This window comes from Pavona decussata, unplaced genomic scaffold (genome assembly GCF_977016875.1).
Source record: "Pavona decussata unplaced genomic scaffold, jaPavDecu1.1 SCAFFOLD_193, whole genome shotgun sequence".
Classification (NCBI taxonomy): domain Eukaryota; kingdom Metazoa; phylum Cnidaria; class Anthozoa; order Scleractinia; family Agariciidae; genus Pavona; species Pavona decussata.
In genome coordinates, this window is record NW_028145602.1 from 505,291 (window position 1) to 513,567 (window position 8,277).

Below are 8,277 nucleotides of genomic sequence, written 5' to 3' on the forward strand. Positions count from 1 at the left end.
TCTCATAGCTCTTCTGTATGAGAAGGATATATTTCTCAGGGATGCCATAGTGATGTAACAGTTTCCACAACACAACCCTATCAATGCTGTCAAAGGCCTTCTCATAATGCACAAAGGTCACAAATACGGGAGAGTTCCACTCGAGAGACTGCTCCAAAATGATCCTCAAGGTGGCTGTGTGATCCGTACATGACCTTTCCTTCCGAAATCCAGCCTGTTCATCTCGCAGACGGTCATTCACCTCTGCTTTCAGTCTCTCCAGGATTATCCTGTTCAACACTTTTCCAGCAGTTGATAACAGCATGATGCCTCTCCAGTTCTTGCACTCCTTCAGATCTCGCTTCTTTGGGAGCTTGATCAAATAGCCTTCTTTCCAGTCATCTGGTATCTCATTTGTTTCCCAGATCTTACCAGAGAGGTTGTATAACATGTCAGCCGAGGTTTCCAGGTCTGCCTTGATGGCTTCTGGTGGTATGCCATCTGGACCAGCTGCCTTTCCATTCTTCAGATGTCTGATGGCTCTCTTGACCTCCTCTTTAATTGGGCTGCTCTCATCAACCTCCAAAAGTGTGTCGGCAGGTGCTATGTCTGGAATCTCGCTCGGCGGTGGTCTGTTCAGGAGTTCCCTGAAGTGGTCTGCCCACCTTTTACGCTGCTCCTCTTCGTCAGTGACTATTCCCCACTCTTGGCTCTGACAGGTCTGTCCGGGATCTTTTTAGCACCTGTCAGTGTTCTTGTGATGGAATAGAGCTAAAGGGATAAGTCAGTTTAAAATAGACAACGATTTCGCGGCACATCTGCTTTCGCTGGAAACCCGGGGTAGTCAATCGATAATATCGATAATCGATAGTATTCGATAAAAATCGATAAAAGATTTCGTTGTGAGTAATCGATAATTATCGATTTTTGAATCAGGGCTATCGATTTTGTCGATAAATATCGAATTTATTGAAACTGAATTATCGTTCAAATTTTCCAAACGGAAACACCAAAAGATATTAAAGAGCTCGCAGAGACACTTATAACAACTTCCCTGTTCGTTAAACGATAAAAATTGATTCATCTTTTCTACAAACTTTTAGTATTACTCAGCATGTGTTGTATTTGAAAATTATCCGATACAGATCCCTGGTTGATTATTCCACTGTTTTATTTATTTGCTGATGTAACACAATCGCACGCTCGTTGCTTTTTCACGCAGTCTTTAAAGGGAAAGATTTTCGTGATTTTTTGAGTATCAGCGGGATGTCCAGTGGCGTGGTTGTTCAAAAAAATAGAAAAATAAGAAACTCAGGATTGAAAAAAATAGGAAAAATAGGAAACTTTGATTTAAAAAATAGGAAAAAATAGGAGAATCAATAGTACTTTGATGGACAAAGATAGCCTCCCTGCACCCCATCAGCTATCCCAATCAACCACTTTAGTCCATAACAATGATAAACATTAATACGACAAAGCGAGCATTTTGGTTTTATAAGTTATTCTTTTTTAAATCTCTTATTGCGTTATCAACAAATCATTTTGTTTAAAATGATGTTACAAATAGCAAACACAACAAAATCCTCAGTGAACACCTCCTGCTATAAAACGACTGTTCATATCCTTTAATTTGACTTTCTTTTCTTTGATGGTGGAGCAGAAACACCAGTTAGTAGTGCCTTGTCCAGCAATTTCTGCTTGTGTGTGTTAACCACCTTTTGCTTTTCCCTCACTGCTTCAAGCTTCCTCTTTGCCTGTGCCTGATTTGATTTTGCTGTTTCTATCATGAGACATGCAACTTTCGCACTTTGTAAATCAATCTTTGAACCTGAAGATAGGGCAGTCTGTAACTTAACTGTGCTTTCTAACAACAGCTCATCAGCTGTTTGCACTTCTTCCATTACCTCCTGCTCCTTTCTGTCTAGGCTCTCTCCCTTTTCTTTCAACGATCCGGTCTCTCGCCTTAGCTTCTCTTGCTCTCTCTTTTTTCTTTCCACCTCTTCAGCTTTCAATTTATCTTCAGCATCCCTTTTCTTCTTCTCAGCTTCCTCTTCATCGAGCCGCTTTCTATAATGCATATGTGCAGATCTCACTGCAGTTAAAAGGCCATCTGTCAGGGGAAGTTTTACTCTGGTCTGCAGTTCTCAGGATCGTGAAATTTGACAGCATCTTTCACAGTTCGAAGGCCAACAATGGTCCTTTCTCCAAGAAGTGTCTGTTCCTGTGTCACAATACGGGCATTCACTGAAAGACTTCTTTCTGACTCAGCATTCGATTGTGCAAGAATAAGCCCTGATTTGACAATTTTTGGAAGAGCTGAAAATCGTGGCCCAGTCCAATCAAGAGACTTAAGACTGAATACAGCTCGCCAGAAATGGAACACTCGTTGCCCTTTTTCTAACTGCGCAACTTCTTGATCAACAGAATAAACATGCCACTCATCTTAAACATTGCTGACATCCAACTGAGGTTGCAATTTTTTTGCCATTGTTGCAATTTCCTTCACACTGCTTGCCTTTTTTCCCCTCAGAGGATTCAGACATCCTAATGCTTTCAAGAGAGTGTTCTGAAGAGGGAGATGACGCTGTAAATATGTGACTGATGTGCTATAAAATGCACGGATGCCAAGAAGTACAGACTTTCGGCATTCTGGCTTGAGTTGAGCTAAAGCTTTCTTAGTTGCATCTCCAAATTGAAATATCCGAATCAGGTAGCTGATTGTTTGCACTACAGTCAATACTTACAAGGTCACTTCCAAACTTCTTCTCATAGGCTTCTTTCTTTAGGAATCTACCCATAAGCTTGCACAAGACCTCAGACATTTTATCATAGAAAATGTGAACATGTGGGCACCTCTTCTGATAAATGGTGAAGAAATCTTCAAAAATGGGTGAAACGTTACTGATAAATTCCAACCTTTGTTTTCTTCCCTTCTTCATCAGTCAGCATCGCCGCCACTCTATTGTAAGAAGCACTCTTCGGGGCTGTTTTGGGATCTTTTCCCAGGTCCTTCACAAAGTTGCAGATGCAATCCCACTGCTCCAAAATTCGTTTCACACAAGGACCCAAACTAAGCCATCTCACCTCTGTATGCTTTTGGAAGTTGTGCATCCACACCCATTGCAGCTTGTAAAGTGTGATAGTCTTCTAGTCTTGCTTCACTATACTTGAAAAGGGAGTGGATGTCCACATACAGCTGTTCAATGTCCTTCCCATATTCCTCGAAAGGCTTGCCGAAAGCATAATGGAATACCGGTATTTTACAAATATAAGGTAATGATATTTTACTACTTGCTTTATCCTGAATCTTCGTCTGAAACACATAACTATAATTTCATTTTCAATTTTGTAACACACATTGGCTTCACCAGCTAAAAAATAGGAAAAATAGGAGGTTTCATTTAAAAGATAGGAGAAAATAGGAATGTGCTCAAAAAAAGGAAACAATAGGAAAAAATAGGAACTGCATGGACACCCTGTATCAGTTGTCTGGATTGAGGCAAGCCTTTCAAGGAACTAATGGCCATGCAAGTCCAGAGTTGACGAAAAATTGGCCGAGACTCTAGATTTGGAGGCAAAACAAGTAAGACTAATGAGTTTTACAACTCTTTGTATAATCCTTTCCTTAAAAAAAAGATGTATTTAGTTTATTTTATCAAATGTTATTGATGATAATTTTATCGATAACTCTACTATTGAATTATAAATATGCAATAGCCTTCTACGTAGGCGGATATGATCTGATTGCGTGATAGCCTCCTACGCAGACGTTCGCAGGGCCCATCACGCGTTTCTCCCCCACGTGGGGGAGAAACGTGGGACGAGCCCTATGAACGTCTGCGTAGGAGGCTAATCACGTGACGAGCTCTAGGAGGCTAGTCATGCAAATACTTTTGAATCATTCCTGATATTGATCACTTCTTGTTCCACATATTTCTTAGGTTAAAACGAGGTTTCAAAACCAACAGAACAAAGGAAAAAGAGAAAATTTAAACGACAACCTTAAAGCCGAGAAGCCGGAAAAGGAAAAATAATTTACGTTTGTGATCGAACCCGGTTAATCGAACAACAAAAAACAGGAAGAAAATCATAATGCAGTCTCTTTGGTCTCTTGTATATTGTTTGTCAACAAATCATTTCATTGCTGCCTTTGAAATCTAAATTTAAAGAGTCACAATCAAACGCTCCCTCATCGGTGTGTGAGTATCGAATTTTCAGGAATTTTATCGATTGACCAATAAAGTCGATATCGTTTAAATTCAATTTATCGATAGATATCGATTTATCGAATGATTTTCTGATATCAATTTTTATCGATTGACTACCCCGGGCTGGAAATGGCAAAGGTCACCAACTGGCTTTAGATGAACTCGCGAGGGTTTTCTAGATTTCAATCGCACTGTTTGTTCATTTGGAAGTCAACTGTCAAAAACGGAGAATTCGACGGACTAACAGCATCAAACATCAGTGTTTTGCTTTGGATGGAAAAAAATGTACAACACTGAGACGCGAAGCGAATAAATATGTGATCAAATGTGCGAGTTTGTTGTAGTCGTCTATTAGCGGGCTCCGAATAGCGGCCAGTAGAAAAAAAAAAACAAAAGATTTGCGGCAAACTATAAAATCTATTGTAAGGTATTCATTTATCTTTAAAATTATGGTAATTGCGAATGGCAAACGCAGTTTTGATTTGCCACCATGGCAGAGTTTTCTCAAATGCATTCCAGCATCTCGGAAGGACGCTCAGTGTTGTTGTTACTAAACGGTCGCATCGCTTCTTGAAGCTTGCGGATATCTCGTTCTTCGCCTTCTCGCTGGTCTAATAAAATCAGGCTATGGAACGAACACACTATAGTAAGTTTATCACTGAATGCTGATGAAATACTCGATTTAAGTACGTAAGTCTGAGGGAGCTTCTCGGCCTTTCGAACCGCGCATAATAAAAAAGGTCGATGCCGCGGGATATTTACATTGTACTAAAAATAAAACCGTATACGTTCGCATAAGTTTATAAGTTCTGGCATTTCTTGAATGTCGTGGGACATTTGCACAAAGCGCTGCAAAAATCCCCATGTGTTTCACATGGACAGCCTTCATGTTTCACTTCACTGTTTCACTTGTTTCACAGTTTTATTTTTATGCCAGCAAGTTGTAAGACTTGCCCGCCGTATCCCGCCGGTGTTGTGAACTTGCTTCTAATTGGTCCAAAAACAATTAGCTTGACAGCGCTTACGTTATCGCTCGCACATGCGCCGAACCGTGAAACTCTCCCTTTAAAGGGAGGTGCAAAGCTGTATTTCCTTAGTTGCTAAGCGCTTCAAATCAGGACGCATGACCTTCCGATTCAAGTACTCCACGAAAATAAGTTTAAAAGCAAATACCAGTTCCTCTTCTAAGCGACCGTTTCGACTCAACTAGGAAATGTGAATCGCCGATGAATCGATGACTTGGTTTAAGATTTAAAATGGAAAAAAACGACAACAATACTGAGTAATGATTGCTATGTTATAAAAGCTTTTCACTTTAGTGAGGTAATTGATTGATTGATGTATAAATGTGGGAGTGGCTTGATTGTCTGAATTCTTAATGCAACCTTCCACTTTCAATTTATAGCTGGAAGGAATTTAAAACAAGCACGTTCAAGTGAGAAGCAACAAAATGTTTTTCGCAAGATTCATGCTTTTGGTTTTGCCAGTTTCGTTAATCGTTTTTCAACATTCTGACGCTTGGCGAAGACGCCGCCGCCGCCGATGCCCGATACGCAATTGTGAAGTCAGTTCTTGGTCGTCTTGGAGCTTGTGCAGCGCTTACTCGTGTGGACAGCGCGGAAATCAAAGTCGATTAAGAACAATAACATCACATCCGTCTTGTGGTGGAGCAGCTTGCTCATCGCCGTTGCACCAAACACGGCAGTGTTACTCAAGCACCCGGCTAGTCAATTGCCAGCTAAGCTCATGGTCGGAATGGAGTGCTTGTACCACAACCTCGGCCTCGCGTAAAATGCCTGGCACTCAGTTTAGCAGCCGTCACAGGATAACAAAAGAACAGTGTGGAGGAACATGCATGCTTGCATTTCATAAAACACGAACATGTTCACGCACATCAGTTAACTGCAAGCTAAGCCCGTGGTCTCAATGGAGCGCTTGTACCCTGATGACGTGTGACGTGTTCAGTGGCATTCAGTTCAGCACCCGCCACAAGATAATTAAAGAAAAGCGTAGGGGAAGGTGCACATCCAAATTGCGAACATCACAATCATGCATATCTAACTTCACCTGTCGTAATGGAGGAAGTTTAAACGAAGGGAGTTGTTCATGTAAGGAAGGTTTTTCTGGGGTCTGTTGCGAGGAAGCGGATTCTTCATCTCAAGGTATGTACTCAAAATACTGAAACCAGTTCTTCGCGGAAAATATCAAATTATTTGGGGATGGGATGAGTTGAGACCGATTCTAAAAATCCTACCCTTTATAATCAAGGGTTAGGCAATGTCTTGGCGATAGTAAATAAATTAAAAGGCCGCCTTGGTTATTTCTTCAGTTTGATCACGACAATGAAGTGAGCCTTCGTCGCAGACGTGTTTGGGCAAAAACGCGTGAACAATAATTTCAATTGTATTATCTCGCCCTCAAGCGAATTCTTCCCTAATGTCAATACTTGCTCACATTTGCTTTGTCTAAGTTGTTCTCTTGTCGCTGGATTAAAGGATTTTCATCGCTGCTCAACATCCGTTGACATTTACTCGTTATATGATCGAGAATAACGACTATATAGGAATTGAAACCCTTACAATGTTACAATGATTCCATCTTATAAATACTTTTAAAAAAAGAAAAAAGCTACTAACCAAGCTTCTATAACTACTGAACGTCTCTAATAATAAAATAGCCGTTAATCATCGGCTAAAATTGGGTTTGTGTATGAGTCAGTTACTTAAAAATATACTTACAGATAGTTTTAATTATACACTGAATAACTTTCTGCTAAAAATTGTTTTATATATGTAGGATGAGTTTATTGTAAAATTTTCACTTAATTTAATTGAGATTTTCTTTTCTAATTGAGATGTTTTTCCCTTAGAAGCCAGCCCAGGCTTGAGCGATGGCGAACTCGTCGGAATAGTTCTTGGAGTAATCAGTGCTTTACTTGCCGGCCTCAGCCTCACTATTAGGTGCTTTTGTCCCGAAATTGGTAGGAGATGTTGCAACCACTGCTGGAACTGCTGCAATTGCTACAACTGCTGTAACAGTCAATAAGTGGATAATCGTGAGACAAATCAAGCAAATCATGAGACGGATAAAAACGAGCCACCTTGGCGTATTTCTTAATATCGTTATCAATAATGTTATCGGATAAAGTACGTTGCTAGTTATAGGTTATTGATAGAATAATGGTAGAATGTAATGACAAATGTCTCAATGTCATTATCATAATATTATCGGATAAAGTACGTTGCTAGCTATAGGTTATTGAAAGAATAATGGTAGAATGTAATGATAAATAAACTGATTTGAAAGCCTCAGGTCAGTTAAATCAAGCATTTAGTACTCTTCTCAGTCCAATCATTCATGCAATTTGTCTCATAATTTATGGACTGAAAGAATTCACGGTCTACTGATTGCGATTCCGGGAAAGAAAGGAAGTTTTAGAAGACACATGAACAAATATTGCCGAGCATTAACGGCTAATAAATTTGTTCAAAACTCTGAAAACATTAGCAAGAACACAGCGACAAAATCGAGCGATGAGACGTGCCACATCTTTTTCAGAACTGGGCGAGTAAACCACAAGTCATTTGTCATTTGGATAGGCTTTTATTTATACTGGCGATAGAAGATCCGGCTTTCAATTACGAACGGTATGTATAGAGCACAAGCAGATAGGATGGCATTGCATGGGAGACATGAAAGTGTATGTGAAAACAATCATAACAATAAAAATTTTCCTAAATTTTCTTGTTCTTTCGCTTGTGCTCATCTCCATCAATTATGTTGATAGCTGAAATAGAAAAGCCCATGTTACCTCAACAACTCCCCCCCCCCCCCCCCTTCGATTAGACTCACCAGAAGTCAGATCGCAAAAAGAGCTTGCGCTAACATTCGTCTAATGAATGACACTCTATGTTTGATAGTAAAATGCCGTTTGCGCGATAGATTCAAAGGAAACCCGAGTAACCAATACCATAACATGAACTTTTCTCGTTTTTTAGAAAGCTTGTGCTTAAAGTTACATTCGTCTAACGAATAGCAACGCGACATGACATCTGGTGAGTCGAATCGCCTCCCGGAGTCCTTGGACGAT

At 40.1% G+C, this 8,277-nt stretch overlaps 1 protein-coding gene and 1 pseudogene across 2 annotated transcripts; one reads left to right on the forward strand and one right to left on the reverse strand.

Annotated features, from left to right (window-relative positions):
• Window positions 1–1,249: 1,249 nt before the first annotated feature.
• LOC146461883 (uncharacterized) lies at window positions 1,250–3,763 on the reverse strand (annotated as a pseudogene).
• A 1,810-nt stretch (window positions 3,764–5,573) lies between these two features.
• Window positions 5,574–7,930, forward strand: LOC146461884 (spondin-1-like). Of its 2 annotated transcripts, none has more exons than XM_085086272.1 (2): window positions 5,574–6,349; window positions 7,057–7,930. In XM_085086272.1, the coding sequence occupies exons 1-2, from the start codon at window positions 5,638–5,640 to the stop codon at window positions 7,230–7,232; spliced, it is 888 nt and encodes a 295-aa protein (XP_084942398.1). In that variant the 5' UTR covers window positions 5,574–5,637; the 3' UTR covers window positions 7,233–7,930. The 2 variants fall into 2 exon arrangements, with proteins under 2 accessions (XP_084942398.1, XP_084942399.1); XM_085086273.1 differs by having other exon boundaries at window positions 7,060–7,930.
• Window positions 7,931–8,277: the final 347 nt, after the last annotated feature.

Coding starts and splice junctions, on each gene's coding strand:
- LOC146461884 (XM_085086272.1), top strand. CDS start 5,638: ATGTTTTTCGCAAGATTCATGCTTTTGGTTTTGCCAGTTTCGTTAATC. Junction 6,350..7,056: donor AGCGGATTCTTCATCTCAAG/GTATGTACTCAA, acceptor TTTTTCCCTTAG/AAGCCAGCCCAGGCTTGAGC.